General features: G+C 43.6%; 1 protein-coding gene across 2 annotated transcripts in view; it reads left to right on the top strand.

Annotated features, from left to right (window-relative positions):
- Positions 1 to 21,183, top strand: part of ITPR1 (inositol 1,4,5-trisphosphate receptor type 1) — a 307,485-nt gene that overhangs the window by 194,849 nt on the left and 91,453 nt on the right. For both annotated transcript variants that reach the window (XM_021695119.2, XM_021695118.2), the window contains 2 exons: positions 6,128 to 6,260; positions 8,299 to 8,489. In XM_021695119.2, the coding sequence (XP_021550794.1) occupies positions 6,128 to 6,260; positions 8,299 to 8,489 (324 nt within the window). The remainder of the gene's footprint in view (positions 1 to 6,127; positions 6,261 to 8,298; positions 8,490 to 21,183) is intronic.

Here is a 21,183-nt window from a genome sequence, read left to right as displayed (position 1 = left end):
CAGAGGTAACACAAATTTGAAGTTCTGGATATTAACGTATAGTTTTGGTGAAAGCTACTAATAAATCATAGTTTCACATTGCATTCTTTCTGTTCTTCCTGTTGCTAACTAAACTCGTTAAATGAAGGACTAGAATTAATTTAGGCCTCTAAAGTCATAGAGAAGCTTTTTGGGGAGACCTATTTCTAAGTATCAGAATTTACTTTCAGAAGCTATTCTAAAATCGCAGTAGGGTAAAGCATGAATGAAGTGTACTTCATTTGAGAAAAGTCTAATGAAGATCTTAAAAATGAAACAAACATTATCAAATTGCTGAGTTGCAGTGTGGCTGCTTTATGATGATCAGTGTCTACTCTGCTAATCAGAGCTCTTCATTGTTAGCAGCTTTGATTAGAATGCTGTGTACTGGTGGGTCGGGGAGAGCTGAGGTGGCCTTGTGTGTGTCTGCTCAGAAGAATATGCATTGATGTTCTGATGCATGTGCTGTGCAATTATGCATGTATGAACTGTGAAGATTTGCGCTGTTGGTGTCTTGCATTATAACCCCTTTTGGGGTCACGTAAAAGTACATAATATAGTATATGGCCAAAAAGTCAGAAACCTGCTCATTTAAATAGTGTGTTAGGCTTGGGGACAGGACAGTTGGTAAGCAGTATTCTAAGTAATCGAGCATTAGCATGTGTCTGGGGAAAAAATTTTAGAAGGCCTAAAATCCTCTTGTGTAACTCTTACTTCAGTATGAGCTCTTGGTATTTTATTTGTGATTGATACTGAAGATGGTCATGTCTGCCTAGTGTTGTACTTAAAATGGAATTTCTGCATGCTTAGCAGGAGCTTGAACCGAGCCCCCCCCTGAGGCAACTGGAAGACCATAAAAGGGTACGTAGTCTTGGATGTTGGGAGCTAATGACCATAACACCTCCCTCAGCCATACATTGTAATTTAAAGACAGCTTATGTTGGTGTTGATATTGCTAAAGCATTAATTGGCTCAGGACCAGTCACAGCCATTTGTATTAGTGAGGCTAACTGGTGAGTCCACTTATTATCTACCTGCTTGAGCCCTATACCTTGCCAGTGTCCAAATGATGACCAGGAAGCTTTTTATGACCTCTCTTCTTTTTCTGTAGTGGCTTTCTAATTAGATGAAGTCTTTAAAAAATTTTTTTTCTGCAAGTGAATGATGATCATTATGATTAATTTATAATCAAAAAAAGTTTAATAAAAAGTTCACAATTACATTACTCAGCTATAAAAGCAGCTAATGATATAATATTCCCTCTGCCCACTTTTTTTACGCAGGTGTGTATATGTGCCAACAAACATTTTCTTTGTCCTTGGGATTATTCTAAGTGTACAACTTCTGTACCTTGCTCTTGTCATTTAATATTGTGTATGACGATTTTCTTTGAAAGTCTGAAAATTAATAGCTGTCTGAAGTTCCACAAATGAACAAGTGGTTTGTAATATTTTCCTTTGATGAAGAAATGAAGAAATGGGTACATCTTTGGGTAGATTCCTAGAAGGGGCATTCTTAGGCCAAAGGAGATACTTTCTTTAGGTGCTCATTATGCATTGCCAAACCATTTTCTACAAGGCTTATCTACATTGTTAGCATGCTGACCAATTCATGTTACTCATTTTTGGAAGATAACCAGATATCCTGGATTTCTGAGTACTTAGCATATGCCAGTTACTGTGCTAAGACTTTTACATATGTTAACTCATCAATTTAATTTTTATTAATGCTGACATTGACTCAGTGACATAGCCTTCATCCCCATTTCATATTAGGAAACTAAGACACAGGAAGTTGAGGTACTTTACCTAAGGTCATGCGGTTAGAACATGAGCAGTTATAACAAAGACTGCCTTGGAATTGTGGTCATCAGTGTCCTGGAGGATTTTTGCCTGAGATAAATGTGTGGCCCCATGCACCTTTGTTCTGCTCACATGCTCCAGCCCCTGCTCAGTCCCACCACATCCCAAATTCTTTGAATTCTTCTTCAATTGTAGTTTCTCAGGCTATGACCAAAGAACAGCTCCTGGGAGCTGGCATTTAGCCTTTCCCCTCCAGCATCCTGGATCTCTAGCAGTTAGTTGACCAAGGGCCCCTTGCATTCCTGTGTTTTCCATCCGTACCTGTGCTTTAAGAATTGCCACGGGCCTTAGAAGTAGCTGGAAAAGACACATAGCCATCCCTCATGCCCTAAGTTCTCAGGGGACACAGTACTGAATGCTACATAAGGGCATAAGCTTTGGAATTAGAGGTTCAAGTCTCCCTGTGCCAAGCCTAGCTGTGTGATTTAAAGCAAGTTATATATCCTCCCTGTGCCTCAGTTTCTTCTGCTGTAAAATGGGGATACTAATAGCCTCTGCCCCTTAGGACTGTCCTGCTGAGCTGTGCTCACGAAGCACTTAGCACAGTGGCTGGAATATGACAAGGGATATTAACTATTGTATTGTAGTTACTCGCAGACTGAAACGCTTCAATTGATTTGGTAGACAATAGTAGCAAAAGGAAGGTATTTTTAAATTGAGACGCGACCTTAGTGCTGACTAAAGCGTGAAAGGCTCACCACTCATGTGAGAGAGGGTGATCTTTCCTGCAGCACGTGATTTTCAAGTGGCTGGAACCTAGGAAGCCAAAAAGTTCACTTTTTCTCTCCTGTGCATATGTGGCAATATTAACTCCTTAGTGCCTTGTTCGGCACTTGTCTCTGTCCCTACATATCATTAGCCACTCAGTCGAACTGATAGAAATGAAACTTGTTTGAACCAAACTGCAAGGAAGGAGCTTGGTTTCATTACTCTACATCACTGAACTACCATTTTCACTGTTCTAAAATGACACTTACTACAAAAGAAACTCTTGGCCTTTGCCTTTTCTCAGTCTTAGGTAATAATGTGTGTGTGGAATTTCTTACCAGAGACAAACATCTGATATCTGTTTGCATCCTATAGGTGTAAACTTCTGGAAAAACATTAATGTTATTTAAAAAGAAGGGCGGAGGGTTGCGTGGCCAAATGTTAAAATCGCAGAAGTGACGTTATTTGGGGAGTCTTTTTTTTTTTTTTCCTTTTCTGCAATAGGGTTTCTGATCCTAGTACGCGGTGAGGAGTTTTGTGCTCTTGAGTGATTTATATCATGATGATTAGGAAGGCTTTTCTCTGCAGATTTTAATTTTTCCTAAATTAAACCACTGGCTCAGAAAACAGAATTTTTCTCAAACCTAAGTTTTTACACTAGGGATTTGCATAACTTTTTATAATGTTGTCCATTTTCTTTTTCCCTTTTTACCTAAAATTATCAGTCTTTATTCTTTCAGAAAAGGAATAAATCTCAACTTGTTAAAAAAAAAAAAAAGGCAAATCCCACATGCTCTGTGGTTTTTTTTCCCTTGCAGCTTAAACTTTTTTTGTGTGTGTGGAGAGAAGGTGAGGTGAATATGTGCCCAAGCCTTATAATTAAGAAGGAAAAAAATAAAAGTTTGTAGGGTAGAATGTATGTGTGTGTGTTTTTCCATAATTAGCACAATTTCATGATATTCTCTTATGGGGGAAAATGTACCATTTGATGCATCAGTTGCTATGGTAACCGCTAGGGTTTTTCTGTGGAAGGAGAGACAAAATGGTAATGTGAGATCCCTTTGTAACTTCAGTTGGCATCCAGGCTGCATAAATGTGAAGTTCCTGTTCCTGGAGTCCACGTGTTCCCAGATGACATGTGTTCCTTCCTTTACCTCCTGCTTGCTTGATGGCAAACTGACCATAGTCTTGCCAATTGCCCTCAAGCTAAGGAGTGGAAAATCTGAGTTGCTCCTCCCTGAAGCGGAATTGGAGTGTAAAGGCTATAGTTGAGACTTCCTAAAAGATGTGTGTTTGTTGGTTGGTCGGTCATGGTCACCCTGCCTTTGACTTGACCATTCCATCTTCCATCTTCCAGACGCTTGCCAGGATTGGCTACATTGTCTGTCTTGAGCGGTTGCAGCTTGTAGGCCTCAGCCCACCCATCTATCTCTCAAACAACGTTCTTGTGATGCCCAGAGGGATCCAGTTAGAGAGTTAGGATGGTTTACTGCCACCCATTCCCTATTGTGGGAATTCAAACACTGTATGTTATTGAAAGAAAATCAAACTGATACATCATTATGTTGAAAAAAGGAAATCATATTTAATCTCCTGTTACATTCAGCATGGAGGTAACTTTGTCTTTCCCCTTTTTCTTTCTGGGTCAGCTTCTGTGAATGATCCTTTGAAATTTGTATTTCTCTCATCTTATGAAGTCAACCTTTAAATCACCATGCTCTCACTGACTGCTTTGGAGACCATCGATGTGTTTGTATTGGTGCTGGAGACGAAAATGCCAGCAAAGCTATATCTTTATAACAAAATGTGGTTTTCTAAACCATTAAAGAATATTGTGCCAAATGCAGTCTATTTAAAAAGTACATGAAAACCTCATAAATAGCTTCCCCATTGGAAGCACTCTCAGAATTTTGTATTTACAGTCAGTCAAGGTGGGTAACAAGTCTCATGAGCTAATAGAAGCACCTTCCTTTGCTGAACTACAATGAGAGACATATTTGTGGGTGGAATGGAGAGAAGAAAATAGAGATTTTTTCCATTTCCTGAACTTTGAATTAAAAATCAGTACTGCCCACCCCCCTCCTATTTATCCCATCCCAATTTGTCCCCTGAGTCTTTGACCAGCAGCATGAATTAAGAAAGAAGAAAAAGTTGGCAGTGTAGCCTTGAGACCTTATGTGATTTTGACGCTGAACTAAGGAGTTTTCTACCTTTCTCCTTTGTTCCCTGGTCCCGCGTTCCCCTGGCACCCCAGCCTCCTTGCCCCTCTCAGGGCCCTTCTCACCCTCCCGTCTGCTCCCTCCCATCCTGTTTTGCAGACACTCCACTTGAAGTCTCCAGACCTATTCTTGGAGCTTATTAACAAATCACTTTAAATTCTACTGACTCGTGTTACCATTGCAGGTCTCTTCAGAAGAACTCTTGGGCCTCTATTTTAGACACCTGCTATATCTCAGCACCCCTTCCCTCTGCTAGACTTCTCACTCACCTCTCCTGATGATGTGCCAGAGGAACTCCATGCCTTACTACTTTGTCCCTGGGAAAGAGTCTAGGGGAGAACCATACAGCCTCTGACTTTTAGAAACTTCCAGACCGGGAGGTGGTCTGAGAGTCACTTAGCAGGACTGAATGTAGAATAGAGCTGAGAATAAATCCTGCTGCTTTGTGCTGCTTTGCTAACGTCCCCTAGTATTAGAGAACAAATCATGGTTTTATTTATTTTTTTGGTTGGAGTTGTGGAAAGCGTTGTTATGTCTTCTGTCCAAGATTCCTTTGATAGTTATATTTTTAAAACATTGTATTACGGAAAGGTTCAAATACATACAAGAAGAACTAGAAGAGTTTTGAGAACCCACATTCCTAACTCAGCTTCAACAACTATCAACTGGTTGCTCATATTTATATCCCTTACCTATTCCCCTCCCTTATTATTTCAAAGCAAATGTCAAACTCATTTTGTTCATGGTGCTTAATTTTTGATTGGCATGTCTGATATCTGCCCCTACTTTATTTTCTATAGCATTATTTTTTCTTCACCACTCAACCCATTGACTGTTTCTATAAGAAAAGCTTACTTTCAGCTCATTATATCATTATGCAGTATTACTTTTATATCTTAATATTTTCTTACAATATTGGGAATAGACCCTATGCCTGGGGTAACATTTTTATATTGCTATGTGAAAGGTGACCTGTAAAATTCTCATTTTGTCTGAGTTTTATTGGCTTACCCCAAAGGGACTTTTTTGTTTTTGTTATTGTTAGTTGCCCTTCAGAATTAATGTTCTGTGTTTATCACTGTGAGAGAGAGAACTTGAGATATTTAATATTCTAGATTGCTGCTTTTTTTTTAATGATGCGCTTTCCTGAGAAAATATTGAAGAAGTTAACTTCAGAGTTTCCAAGTGCTTTTATTAATTATTTTTTCACCGAGTGAAACTGAGCCAATTATAACTGAGTACCCCCATGTTTTTTGAGTATTAGTAGCTCACTTATGCATTAAATTCAGAACCTGATTTCATTATCCTGTTTGAATTAAGGGTGAGGCACTCAGGCAAATTTTGGTCAACCGTTACTATGGAAACATCAGACCTTCAGGAAGAAGAGAAAGCCTCACCACCTTTGGCAATGGCCCGCTGTCACCAGGAGGACCCAGCAAGCCTGGGGGAGGAGGTAGGCTGTGTGGTGTGCTAATTAGCTGCATGTGTGAATTGAGTGTGCCACATGAGAGCTACATGTTTCTCCTTAACAGGTTGAAACTAACAGATGAATTTGGGTGGCAAGTGTGTTTTCTAGCAACTTGTTTTGTCTTTGGTCTACCATCAAAATGATATCTAAAAATATTTCCCTGCAGTTAGATATTGGCCAAGTCTTTTGCCCCTCTTTCCAGTACAGCAACCCTCTGGGTGATTTTTGAATGACACAAGGAACTTGATTTTACTCCCCATTTTCTTGTGCTTGTGAGGATTCATTCTTCCCATTAAATAACAATGGTGTTAGCAGTGAGGATGGTGAAAACTACCATTTATTGTACACCTACTGATTGCCAAGGGCTCTCCCAAGCATTTGAGCTTCTTGTTTGCTCCTCCAAGTACCCCATTATATGGCAGGTACTGTTGTTATCCCCTTTTAACAGAAGAAAAATGGAAGCTTGTTAGTGACTGGTCTATAATTTGAACCTCAGTATGTCTAATTCTAATGCCTATTCTGTGTTCCTCCCAAACTCTGAAGGGAGTTTACCGAAAAGAAAAAAGAAAGAAAAGAAAAGAAAAGCCTCTATAGAATTGCTTAAAAAAAAATCCTCAAAGAGTTTGCAAAACATTGTAAGCACAGTTACAGCAAAAGTTGCAAGAACGTTGAACTCAACTGTGGGTATTGGTTTTGGTTTTAAAGTGGGGAGGGCAGGAGTTCAGTGCTCTCTGGAAGCACAAGTGTGAGTTGTCTGATTCCTTGTCTATAATGATGACTGTTATGCACTATAGGTTTTGGGGGCATTCTGTAGGTAGCACCAAAATACTTGGTGGTGAATAAAGTTATCCTAGCAATATCTGGGAAGGGATCTTGAGTTTCTCACCAAATGAAAACTTGAAGCATATCTACTTACTTCATGGGGCCGTACAGCTTCAGTGAAGATAGAGTTCTCAGAGTATCCCAGGAACAGGATCTTAGCATTTCATCTGCAAGTTCCCAGGGATTCTCAAGCAGAAGTTCCTCGCATAACATCTCAAAACTATTTCTCTTTACTTTCTGTAGTGGGGTCATTCCACAAATATGGGAGGCCCTGGGGAGGCCTTCTGAGGGTGTTTTAGAAATGCATCAGAGACCGTTTCTGCTTTAAAAAAGCTGTAAGAGAGAAGAGACGCAACCCAATTTCTACTCTGCACTATGCATATAATGGATCTAGGTAGTTAAGACAAGTGGTGCAAAGGAGGTGGCATTTGAATTGATGTCTGCGGGGAAGGACTGGCAGATGATTTTCTTCTCTCTGAAATTGATCAGCCCATTTCCCCATGTACATTAACGTTTCAGTTATTGCCAATAATAATGCAAGGCAAGTTCTTATGTAGGCACTTTCTAAACACAGTTGGAATCCATTCCACTAAACGACATAGGCCCTATCTTCTTAAGTTTATTCATGTTATCTCAAGCTCAGTGGGGATGGGAATTTTATCTGTTTTCACTCTCTAGCCTCAGCTCTTGGCTCCATGCCAAGCACTGAGTAACTATTGAATGAACGAATGAACAGATAAATTATGTGAAGGGTTGAGTTTGGGGCTAGAGTGGGTTTGTTAGAAACAGGGCTAAAGTGATTGTTATAGGCTATATTTTCGTAGGAGTGTTCTAAGACATGTGTAAGTTTGGTTTGTCTCTTGAACTCAAAAGTTTCTTAATAATTCTGCACCAAGTCATTGTATTTTAATATCAGGGAGAGTCTTGGCTGGATGGCTGTAGGTCTCTTGCTGGAAATACGTTTCTCATCTTACCTACCTGCCTGCATTCAAATACCATCTCTGTTACAAGCTGGGTGTCCTCCTCAAAGACAAGTGACTTCATCTCTGTGCTAATAATTAATACCTTCCTTGTGGGGTCTTTAAGAAGGTTAAAAGAGCTAATACTGTTAAAACATTTAGTGCATTAAGTGTTGGTGCATAGTAAGTATGCAATACATACTCTGACTATGGTTAATGAGAACAATATTCCATCTCCCCAGGGGGAGGCTCTGGGTCCAGCTCCACGAGCAGGGGTGAGATGAGCCTGGCTGAGGTTCAGTGTCACCTCGACAAGGAGGGTGCCTCCAATCTGGTCATCGACCTCATAATGAATGCGTCCAGTGACCGAGTGTTTCATGAAAGCATTCTCCTGGCCATCGCCCTCCTGGAAGGAGGCAACACCACCATACAGGTAAGGAGGCAGCTTGCTGCTGTGTGGCATCCCTGCTGAGCAGGAAGAGAATCTGTTCTGAGAGCCAGGCACCTGTGTGGTACCACGGCTCTTCTATGATGGACAGCTCATTCCTAGAGCACAAAATTCTGTTCTTATGAAAAGCAAATTCTACCGGTATCTTCCTCGGTCGTTCAGTCATAATTCAGAGTTGGTTTCAAAACATGAGTTACATTTGAAAACTTATAAAATGCTGAGGATGTGCAAAGAAAATTGATCCAAGATGTGGGGCATGGTAGGAAATCCATAAATCTTTGTTCAATGGGGGCACCTGGGTAACTCAGTCGTTAAGCGTCTGCCTTCGGCTCAGGTCATGATCCAGGGTCCTGGGATCGAGCCCCGCATCGGGCTCCCTGCTACGCGGGAAGCCTGCTTCTCCCTCTCCCACTCCCCCTGCTTGTGTTCCTGCTCTCATTGTCTCTCTCTCTGTCAAATAAATAAATAAAATCTTAAAAAACAAACAAACAAAATCTTTGTTCAATGAGTGATTGAATGAAGTATATTTATAGTTTTTGTCCCAGATCATAGACAGTCCCATCAGAGGATGACCAAAAGGAGTTTGGGCTGTGTGTGCTGTTTAGATTTAATTTTTGTATCTGTAGACACTGCAGTTATTGTTGGTTTATAAATTTCTCTACCTTTCAAGTGAAAAGTTCAATAGAACCATTTGAACTAATAACACCAATTTGAACTAATAGGAAAAAGTCATGCTAGGTTAGTCAAAGATGTGTAGATAATTTTTGATAGCTGGATAGAATATATATTTTAAAACAGTAATAAAAACTTGAAAGAATTCTTGATAGAAGTCCTTAATGAAGTGATTTTAATGAATTTAATAATATATATTTTTTAATTTTCATGTCGAAATGGCAATTAAAATTATTTTTTTAAATATTTTATCATCCCCGTCTTCACGCAATCTTCCTTCTTTGTTGCCTCTTGAATAAGGGTTTACTTAGCTGCATGTGTGTGTACACCTACATTTCGATAACAGCTTTATTGAGATATAATTAACACATCATAAACTTCATTCACCCTGATGTGTATATTTGACTTGACATTAAATTCTTGGGCCCGAACTTAAATTCAGAGTCTGGATTAATAGAGTCTTGGATCTTAGTGCAAACTAGAAGAGGATGGGCTGCTGTGGGTAGATTCGCCCCGGGCCAGGTTGCATTTCTCCGTGCTTCCTCTCCCAGGTGCCCTGCCCCTTGCATGAGCTGCACAGCCATCTGTGGTGGTCCTGTCTCCTCGCACTCCAATCCCAGCTCTCCCTAACACACACTTCAGAAGTTCATTATTAGGTGCTGCCCTAAGTGGAGATTTGTGCTGGTGGCAGAGTCCGTTGCATGCCTGAGTCATCACTTTGGCGCTGGAGTTGTGACGCATTGGGATGGCTGTTTGATTTTGTCACACGTGAGTCTGACCGTGAGCGTGGATGGATCCTGTGGTCCTTCTCATCATTAGGATGTGGCCAACCCACTGCCGTGTTGGAACGGAAGCAGTGCTCAAGCACTCCTTGTCTTCCAACCACAGGATTTCCAGTGACTAGATCATTTGAACTAAACATTTATTGAGCACTTTGTGGGTACACAGAGCTTTAGTAGGGACTACAAGGTGGTGGTTTCTAGAAACAGGAGCCAGTTGGTCTATGAGAATTTTCTTCAGGCATAGCCACGTATGAAAAATGAAGGCAGTGTGGTGAGTTTTTCATAAATCACGTGTATTCAATTTGAAGGACCATCTTACCATTTTATTTCTGATATTATGTCCTCTCCAGTGTCTTTGCTTTCTTGAAAAGATTTTGAGAGTGGATGACAGTTTTTTTCTTTTCTGTTTATTAAAGAAATTGGGAACCCTAGGTTATTCCTTCTCCTTCCCAATTTTCTTTTAAAGCTTTAGTAATTAGAGAAATCCTAGAATCCTAGAAGCTTGGTCTTCAAGAAATTGAAAAATCTAGCATGGATGTAAGAGTGTAAACACATGCACATAGGAAGCTCTGTCTCAAGGATAATGGTAATGCCATCCAAAAGGTAAGAATGGTAATGTGGACCCTCCAAGGAAGAAGTAACAACCTTTGCGTGAGGAGTCAGTGAAAGGTTTTTTGATGAGATTGGCTTTGAAGGATGGCTTCGGGTCTGAAAGGTGGAAATTGGGTGTGGATCTGCGGCATGGGCTGGCTGTGTCATGCTGCGTGGGAGAGAAGAGGAGGCCCAGAGTGTAGGAGCAGTAAGGGTGCTGGCAGAACAGGAATTGGGTCCCTCGGACTGAGCAGAGCCGGCATAGGCTGGTGAATGGGGACTGGCAGCAGGAGAATTTGTATGCAATAACAGGGCAGCCCTTCAAAGGGCCGTGGAGCTGTAATTTAGGACTATAAATCTGGCAGTATAGGACAGATGAGTTGAGGAAAGCAAGGTCCAGAAGGAGGCAGCCCAATAATTAAAAAGCTAATTAGCAGTAATTTAGGGGAGAGCTAATGAGAACCTAAACTGAAAGTAATTCTATGATAAAATTGGTCATAACTTGGGAGAGGATATTTTCTAGGAGGGGCCCAGGGGAAACTTTTGGGGTGCTGGAGATATTTATGGTTACGTGGGTACATACCTGTTTCAAACTCAGTGATGCATACAGTTAAAATTGGTATACTTTATTGTATATAAGTTATACCTCAGTAGAAAAGAAAAAATGGGGAGAAAAAGAGATACTGAACCTAGGGGACCAAGAGGGTCAGGGACAGGATACCATGAGTGCAGACTCTCTAACCCTCCCTCCTTGAGCTGGAGCCTACACCCGTTGGTAGTTCGTAAACGTTGGCCAAAATGGCACCTAAACGGACGTTGGAGATGAGAAGGTCAGAGGTCCCAGTTGGCTCTTTGAGGCTTTAAAGAGTCTGGATGATGACACGCATGAAGGCACCATTAATTAAGGAATAATGAAGCATGGAAAGGGCTCGAGGGGCTGAGGGCCGCCGGCGCTAAGGCTGGCTGGCAAGATGAAGTCTGAGGTTCTGGCAGGATGCCGTGTTTTTCACAGTGTACCCCTGATGGCGATGGCAAGGCACACAGAAGCTGTTTTTCCTTCAAGTTCTTTATCTTGTAAAGTAATTATGAATATTAGTTTCATGTTTTCACACATTTATTACTCATATGCTCAGGCTCCAGATGAAATGCCACGATAGAATTCCAGTAGTTCAGCCTCTTAGGGAGAGGAGAGGTTTTCTCTTAAGGCAGCCAGCGTGCTCCTGAGTGGGTGAGCCAGGGTGGGAGGGCATAGCACCAAGGGCACCTGTGCTCGCTCTTTTCTTCCTCCCTCTCCCTGTCCTCTCCCACCCTACCCCGCCTTCAGTGACCTCAGAGGGTGGAGGGGGGAATCTAGCCCACTGTTTCAATAGAGACCTGTGGTTCCAGGAAAATTCATTCTAGCCCAGAGTTGACTGGTGAGATCTCCCTTGGCCCTGAGCTTCTCTTTCTGTGGAGAATATGACAGGAACTCAGCTTGTGTATGGAGCCGGTTAAGGACAGGAACCTTGAAGCCCCAGGGGGGAGTGATGTAAAATTTCATCCTGCTTTAGAGAAGCTGGTTTGAAGTAGTACATGACCAGCTGGGAAGTGAGTCTGAGTTGGGTTAAAGCTGCCATTGTGACTATTAATGATTGCTGAAATGCTGTAATCCATTAAAGGCAGGGTCAGTTCCAGCCAGAACTCCGTGCCCATTATCACTTCCTGGTCAGATTGTCGTGTTATGGTCTCAGGAGGGGAAATTGGGCTGAGGTCAAGTGGGCTTCCATAGATGATTGTTGCTCAGTGACAGGCAGTAGAAAGGGCGATCACAGGGAAGCATGGAGGGCTACAGGGCTCCAGAACTGGATATTGCCTATCCAGGAAGAGGGCTGCAGAAGGACCTTTGTGCTTATAAGCACCTCTTCCCAGGATCTGGGATGTGTTTCACACAAAGAAGAAGAATGAGACCCACCTTCCAGTCTGGGTCTGTGTGGGATTAAGGAAGTTATTCCTGGGTTTCTGTTCCCGTGTCTATCAAGTGTGAGGCACAAGTGTGGACCTCTGGGATCCTTGTCACTATGAGTCAGAACTTTTAAGCAGTCACTAGATATTTTCCCAGGAATTCCTAGGACCTGGTAGTGATGGTTGGCTGGCTTCATTTCTGAAGTTTTCCTTGGCTTATAAAAATAATTATTAAAACTATGATGATTAGACAAACTCCAGGTGAGCCATACAATAGAATACTATTCACCAAAAAAAAGGAACACAGCATTGATAAATGCAATGACTTGGATGTATCTCAAAGGCATTATGCTGAACGAAAGGAGCCAAGCTCAAAAGGAGACATACCATGTGGTTCTAATTATATGACATTCTCAAAAGGACAAGACTGTAGCAATAAAGGATGGATCCATGTTTGCTAGGATTAGGGGTGAGGGGACAATTTGACTATAGAGAAACAGCACAAGGGAGTTTTTTGTGCGATGATGCTGTTGTGCATCCTGCTTTTGGTGGTGACCACATGAGTCTATCCATCTGCGAAAGTCTGTGGAACTGTATACCAAAAAAAAGTCGGTTTTACTGTATGATCATTATAAAAATTAACAAAAGTAAAAGCCATAATGATGACGATAGTGGCCAATTAAGTGCTTACTGTGAGCCAGGAACTGTGCTTCAGTGTCTGTCACGTATCCTCTCATTTAACCCCCACGCTCTCTATAGGAAGCAGGTGCCATAATTACTGCTTTTTACAAAGGAGGAAACCAACATGAAAAATCGTTAAGGAACTTGCCCCAGATCATAGTCAGTAAGCAGCAAAGCCGAGAGTGGAACCAGGGCGGCTTGGCTCTGCAAACACCTCCTTGCCTGTGATGGCTTCATTCTGCGGGATGATGGTAAAGATCCGAGGAAGAATAGTAGGTGCTTTATAAAGAAAGATGACTTGCTCCTTCCTACAAGGTCAGCCCTTGTCATCTTCAGAGACAGAGGCCTAGGTGGGCCAGCGATGGGTCCACGGCTACAGAGCTCAGTAGAGAAGACAGCAGGACTAGCATCCATTCTACCTGGGCTCGAGCACTTAGTGTTGATGAAGAAGTCCTTCCACTCAGGCTGTCTCATTTAAGTCCCCAGTTGTGCTGGGGAGCTGTGCCAGGCACGTATGGCCCCCATCATAGCAGTGAGGAAACTGAAGCCCCGTAGGGGTTCTGACGCACTCAGAGCTACAGAACTAGACCAAATAGCATGTGCCTCTTGTCTCCTCCTGCCCCCCTGTTTTAGTTCTGTCGCTTAGCAGCGCCCTCAAAATGGAGTGGGTTGAAGCAGCGGCCATTCTGACACCTGTCACAATTCTGGGGGCTTGGGCTCAGCCGGGCAGTTCTTCCACTCCGTGGGATCTTGGCATGGGCTCAGTTGGGTCATCAGTTATGGCGGCCGCTTGTGTGGCTGTGGCACTTCGTGCTGGCTCTCAGCTGGGAGCTCAGTCCCGATTGCCTCAGTCACCCGGATTGCCACGGTTCTCCTCCATGTGGACTTTCCATGTCATTCAGAATTCTTAGAGCATGGTGGCTGGGTTCTAAGTAGTGTTTCGAGAAGCAGAAAGTGGAAGCTACAAATCCTTTCAAGTCCTGGGCTCGGGGGGATTCCTAGAATGTCACTTCTGCCACATTTTGGTCAAAGGCAGTCATAAGGTCAGCCCAACTTCAGAGGGAGGGGAGAAAAACCACCTCTGGTTGAGAGGAGGGCATGTGCATCAGGGAGGGAATTGGGGGGTGGGCACGTGTGGAGACTGACTCCGCCCCCCCATTATAATTGATTGAGCACCTACCATGGGCCAGTCTGACCCCTGAGTGCTAAAGTTTCAAAAAGGGGGAGACACCATTGTCTGCCATAGAGGAGGTTTGTTCTCCCAGGAAGTTCAATCCTATCTTGCAGAAGTTACAACTCATGTTGTTCTCCTTCAGAGTGATCTGTGAATATTCAACCCAGTCCTGAGGATAAAGTCATTGGGGCCTGTAGCTCTCCAAAAGTTCTGAATTTCACTGCCCAGACCTTGGAGGATTCAATTATGGGAATCCAAAAATAAAGACACGTAGTGCTTGCTAGGAACCCTAACAGAAAGAGTTTGTTCCCTTACTCTGAAACCTTGTTATCTGTCACATCATCACCTAAAGCCCTAAAATGACAGGAAGCCAAATTTAGGATATTTCCCAACCTGGCATAATGGATTCCTAGCGATTCAAGTCTTCTAGCATCTCCCGTCTGTGCCCTGGCTTATCTGAGGGTAGATCTAATCTCCAAAACTCCTCCTACCTGGGTGCCATCAGAGTAGCTCAGACTTCATGGTGAATGAACCCTCTGCTTATAGGAACAATGAGGTGGTACCACCACCCTTGGGCTCCACAAAAGGGGGAGTGACACATTGCCCTGCCATGGAATCAAGCTTCGCTTTGAACAACCCCTGCTTTTTCTCCCCACTCTGGTTTCACCCCCATCCTGCCAGCCCTCAGAAGGAATCTTTCCTTTCTGCTTGGTGTTTTGTAGCAAGTGGGAAACTATAAAATAAGCATTTGCTTATGAATTAATTTTTGGCACACTCAGGGCTCAGCAAGCCTTACAGCACTTGCATATCCGTCCTTCAAGTCCTTGCCAATTTCTGTGTTCCTTCCTCCTGAGACGTTCCCACCAGCACCCGGGGGAAGTTCCCTCTGCTTCCTCTTCCCTGCAGGAGGGTAGAGGCTGTCCTCACCTGGAAAAGAGGGGGAGTAAGGTATCTCTTTGAACATTATCTTGTGTTTTGGGTTTTTTTTTTTTTTTAAGCAAATACAGATGTTCGGGGATATATGTGCTGACATGACCGTAGAGAGCCTCATAGCAAATTAAGGGGACAGACATAACACAAAAAATTTTTTGGACTAATTGCTTCCGGTTGCAGAAGCACAGTGAATTTTATGTATCAAATGGCTGCCCAGCTATTCCTATGCCAAGTCTAGCCTACAGACACACCCAAAAAGGGCTTTCTTTTCTGCACGTACGCAGCTGGAGATGGAAAATGTGAGAAGTGCTCCATCAGGAAACTGGCTTGCATAGTCATCTGAGAGAGATCCCTAGCCCTTGGGGCCTTTTCCCCACCACACACTTATTTTGTGGTTGGCTTAAGAAATCAGCCCAAGAGCCAATATTAGAAAAGCATTCTCCGACCCCTTCCAGAAGAAGTCACCAGAAGAGCATGTTGGAGAAGCATGTTGGTCTGGCTCCTTCTGACCCCAGTTAGCAGAGAGATGAAGCCAGAAAGGGTGATTTGATTTGCCTCTGCTGGAAACGGAAGGCCAGTTTGTGAGGAAGAGCCTTGGTTTGACAGGACACTCACCCTTAGAAGAAGGAGGAGATTGGTGTGTGAGCAAGTTACATAAAAGCGTGTTGTTTTTGGCAGGGAAGTCAGAAATGAGTCATTTCTGAGTGGTGTTTTCTGACCTCAGGTTTTATCCATGTGGGAAATGAGCGTAGCTTGCCACAGTCAGAAGGCTGCTTCCCCCCTGCCCCAGCGTTGGGGGTTTGGGGAGCCATTGGAATTGAAATAAGAGGGAGGCAGGTGGCTTGTCCCCAGCAAGCTTCCCTGGACACTCTGCCCTTCAGCTAAAGCTGGGAAGGGTCTGAACAGCTGCCTTTGAGAGTTTGGTGGCAAAGGGTCAGAGACTTCGGGGACACTGCCTAGAAGGGAAGCCTATGAACGTGGGAAGGAACTTGGCCTCTAGAGTGGAAACACCTGTATTGGAATCCCAGCCCTGCCCTTGGCAAGTGGGGTGACCTTGGACTTTCTCAGGATATTAGAAAAACTAAGTCCCTTCCTCATGGAGCTATTGAGAGGATAAAACATCGTAACAGGGGGGTAAAGTGCCTGCCCCAGCAGACACTGCACACCTATGAGCTGCTGCCTTGGGGACTGATTGTTTGGATTGAGGAAGATCCGGGTTCGAGCCCTGCTTCTGACTACATCCCTCTTGAGGACCTGGGGCAAAGTCCTTGACCCCTGTCAGCGTGGTTGCCAACTGAAGAGCAAGATGGTGACAGTGTCCCCCTCACGGGGCTCCTGGGCCAGTTAGACAAGGTGGGCCACAGAAAGTGCCTCATGCAGTTGCCAGGGTCGTAGAAAGATCTCAAAATTAGCTGATTATTTTTATTAATAAATGTTTTTTATTTAAAAAATGGACTTCAGGGGCATCTGAGTGGCTCAGTTGGTTAAGCTCCTGACTTTTGATTTTGGCTCAGGTCATGATCCCAGGGTCATGAGATTCGGGCTCCATGCACAGCGGGGAGTCTCCTTGCGGTTCAATCTCTCCTTCTCCCTCTGTCCCTCCCCCCACCCCCACACTCCTCGGGCTCATGCTCTCTCTCAGATAACAAATGAATCTTTTTAAAAAATGGACTTCATTTTTTAAAATAGGTTTCTTCTCAAAAAGTTGACTTCTGAGCTTTTGCTTCTGTCTAGTAGTTTACGATCTAGTAGGCCTAGAGGGGGTGCTATGTTTTACCTTGTTTTCATCCTCAGTTTACCTAAGTCCCTCTGACTGTATATTTGAAATGATGTTAGCGGTACAGAAGGTCAGGACACTTCTGTGCCTTGGGTACTGGTTACTTGTAATGACAGACATTCTGGATGAAGTGGAAGGTGAAGGGCAGTCCAGTCACTCTGTGGTTTTAAGTGCTCCCTGCCCCAGGCCTTTACTTTCCTTTCCCTTTTTTTTTCCTTCTTCTCCATTTCCAGGAAACTAGTGTGTCACTGAATGAAGGTCTTTTAAGATTTTTGGTCTCAAAATTCAGGTTTTGATAGAAACTCAACACTCAAAGGTGGTTACCATTCTTGGGAACATAAGACATGAGTGACTCTCCTAAAAAAGGAAAGTGACCCCTCGCATAGTGCAATCCTGGTCGTGGCATCTCTCCAAGTGATGGTGGGCACTAGAGAAGGCATGGGCCTGTTGGCTTCGTTTTGTAGTTTGGGGCAAGAAATGACTGCAAGGCTTGTCAGCACATATGTTTGTGGCTCATCCTCACTTGGGTATAAGAAGCACCGTCCTGTTGAGGTGCTCCTAGGGCAAAGTGTGCACCCTGGCTCATGTTTTTAGAGGAATTGGAGACCCGGTATTATTTTTCTTTTTTTCTGAATAGTAAAGCCAACAATTTAGGCAGAAGTGGGCAAGCCCATATATCTGCTCCTCTGGCCTTCCACTAGAGGACTGCATTTATTGGGGGTTACGGAGAGATCTTTGGAAGCAGAATGTTAATCTCTTTCCCTCATGCAAAAAGCAGGAATTGGTTTCTAAGAGATGTCTTCAAAGGAATTCTCGGGTTTTTCATGGTCTTCAAAATTTAACTGAAGAGCAGAAAAAAATGTCAGAGAAGACTTGAAAAAGGTTATATATTGAACCATCATTTCATTTTATCCTCTTAAATCCACAACAAGCCCAGATTTTCCTTCTTTCTTTCTCTTCCTTTAGGTCTAGCAAGAGGTCTGTGCTCTTCCTAACTTTCCCTCCAAGGAGGGAATGCTGTTTATGAACTTCCAGGCTGACACCACATCCACCTCTGTTGGCTTGTGATGTGTTAGTCCAGGGCTTGGCAAACTATGACCAGTAGGTCAAATCTAGTCCACGGCCTGCTTTTGCAAATAAAGTTTTATTGGAACACAGCCATGCTTACTCCTTTAGTATTATCTCTGGCTGCTTTCATGCTATGAGGGCAGAGTTGAATAGTTGCAACAGAGACCATATAGCCTACAAAGCCTAGAATATTTACCATTTGGCCCTTTACAGAAATCTCTGCCAACCCCTGTGCTTGTTGAATCTTAGCTGTCTAAATATTAATCTGTTGAAGGGAAAGAACCATGTCTTTTCCTCTTTGTTCTGTGCTCTTCATCCCCTGGTATGCAACAATGGGTTTTTAGTAAATATTCACCAGATGACCAATATCCTAAGCCCCAAGATACTTTGGCCACTCATTCACCTAATAAACAGGAATTCAAGGAAAGAGAGGTTTCTAACTTTTTCTTTCCTTTCTTTTTTTTCAGGGGGGAAATGGTGTGCAGGGGCAGTGGGATTGTGTTTTAGAAGACTTCTTTTTTTCCTAGAGGTGATCTTTCCTTTCCTTCACCGTCTCTACTCAGATATATTCCATTACTCCTGTTTATCACCTTTCAACACAGATTTGGAAGGCAGACTAAAGCAGCTCTTTCCTGTGGGGAGCTGGCCTTGTGGCTCAAGGGTCCAGATACCTGGGATTGCAAGTTTTTCATCTGTAAGCCCTCTCTGATGATCCTACCCCAGACCACCATATTTTAAATTAGTCACTTCTTTATGGCCCAGTGCTCTGCTATTTCTGTACCTCCAAAGGTTTCCTACTGGCCTCGGGGCATTTAATTAACCTTAAAATAAATGAAAAGTTGGAGCCTGGGCTCCAGCCTGTTTGTCTTCCTTTTCTCCAAACTCCCTGGGTGATCTCATCTACTCCCATGGCTTCCAGCTACTGTTCATGCCAACAACTCCCAAAGGTGTAGCTCCCGACTCCACCTCTTTGCTGATTTCTAGATTTCTGTTCAAATCTCTGTTGGGCATCTCTACCTGTGTTAATTCTAGGTTAGGATGACCTCAAGTGCACCTGTCACCTCCCCTCCTCTGCCCCATTTGCCCTCTTATATTCCATGTGCTGCTCAGTGAGCTCACCAGCACCTCTCCTGTTGCCCAGGGGAGATACCTGGATGTCTCTGGTCTCTTTCCTCTCTTGCTTTTCGCCGGGAGCTCATTCTGTATCCACTCCACCTCCCAGTAGTTTAATGGTCAGCATTCAGTTAGGACTTAAAATGAGCCAGACAGTTGGCACCTTGAGATTAAATGACCTGACCATATTGGCCCAACTGGGGTCAGAAGAGCGGGGATTTGAAATGAGGCACTCTGGCTTCAGAATTCCTGCTATTGACCACCCTGTTACACCTACTTCCTGCCAGTATGGGGCTGTCCAAGTTCTGAGCATGATTGTTTCTCACCTGGATAACTGGGATAGCCTCTTAAAGGCCTCCCTGCCTCTGGGCATTTCTCTCTTGCATGCTACTGTCAGTGATGTCCCCCAAAAAGAAGCTTGACCACTTCATTTCCTGTCTTAACCGTCTTCTGCAGACGCTGGAGTTCACTGCAGCCATGATGAAATCCAGTGGCACCCTGCATGGTCTGGCCCTGCCTGGTTTTCTCTACCCACACCCCGATTCTCTGCGTCCTGCAGCCGCATTTGTTCATTTGCTAGGCCCTTCTGTGTACTCAGATGCCTCTGCTCCACATGGGACAGGCTCTGTTTCCCTCTGCCCGGAATATTTCCCAAGCCCTGTCTGAAATGTCTCCTGCTCTGGAAACTTCCTCTGGATCCCCTGAGGCAGAGGTGTAGTGGTCTCTACCTCTGGGCTGTTCATTCACTCTAGCAGTCACCACACTTTAAGTGGAGGTTCATTGTCAGACCCGAGGGAACAGAAACCAAGTTTGTCCTCACCCCCAAGTTCCGTAGTAAAGTTCCTGTGTGTGTGAGATGAAGGGAACTCAGTCTGTATATAACATCTCAGTGGAGAGAATCCTACTCTGTAGGGTCATTCTGAGAACTAGATGAGATGTATGGAAAATGCTCAGCTCGGCATGCTGCTTAACACATAGTAATTGCTCATGGTTACTTTTTGGTTGTACATTTTTCTCTCTACTCACCCACCCGGGAATGTAATTTCTTCCAGGATCAAGCCTCTATCTGACTCCCCAGCACCTGGACCGTGGTGGGTGTTCATTAAATGTTCTAAATGTTCACTGAATGAATACAAGTTCTGACCATCTGTGGCCACCGTAATACTTTAGCCTTATGGTCCTTTTTTGAATATAAGCATTAGGATGTGAAAATTTATGGTTAGTGGTTGTAACAACTATAAGGGGCACCTTCTTTAGGGGTGGAAGGAAGTTAAGTTTAGCTGAGTCCAAGGGAAATACATAATGTGAATTTGGAGGAATATCCTTATTGTGCCAGGAACGCTCAGTGTCTATTTTTTTCTTCTTAATAACCAGATAGTAGTAATAATAATGAGGACCAGAATCTGAATGTTCATGTTCCAGGAGCTACGCCACATGCCTTCTCTGTACGATCTCATTTACTCTTTATGGTGATCCTGTGTGGGTAGGTGCTGCCATGACCCCTTTTTGCTAAAGGGGAAATAAAGGACCCAAGAGGTCAAGTTACTTGCTTAGGGTCACCGAGCTAGCTGGTAATTGTGTCCGGGTTTATTTCCTGCCACAGCCTGAGGTCTCAGCTCTCTGTATTGCTGCCTCCCTGTATGAGAAGCCTCCATTAATTTCCTTGGCACAGACGTGGCCCACATCCCCCTCCCTGGCTGGAGACCAAGGAAAGGGGTTGTGGACCCCTTTTGAGGACCTTGGCTCTGTTGATCAGGCAAAGTGGGATTTGTGGCTTCACTCTCAGTTGGTCTTTTGGTGGATGGACTCTGTGGAGGGTGCTGTGCCTTCTGAGTACAGCAGAAGACAGTTTCTGTGGCTGGTGTCTGTGCTTTGGTTATAATATTGTCCTGTGAATGACAGAGAAGGAAACCATGAAAGTCTTTCTCTTTTAGGCTTGCTGTTTTG

Source organism: Neomonachus schauinslandi, chromosome 1, assembly GCF_002201575.2.
Source record: "Neomonachus schauinslandi chromosome 1, ASM220157v2, whole genome shotgun sequence".
NCBI lineage: Eukaryota > Metazoa > Chordata > Mammalia > Carnivora > Phocidae > Neomonachus > Neomonachus schauinslandi.
This window is presented reverse-complemented; position numbering and strand designations above follow the sequence as displayed.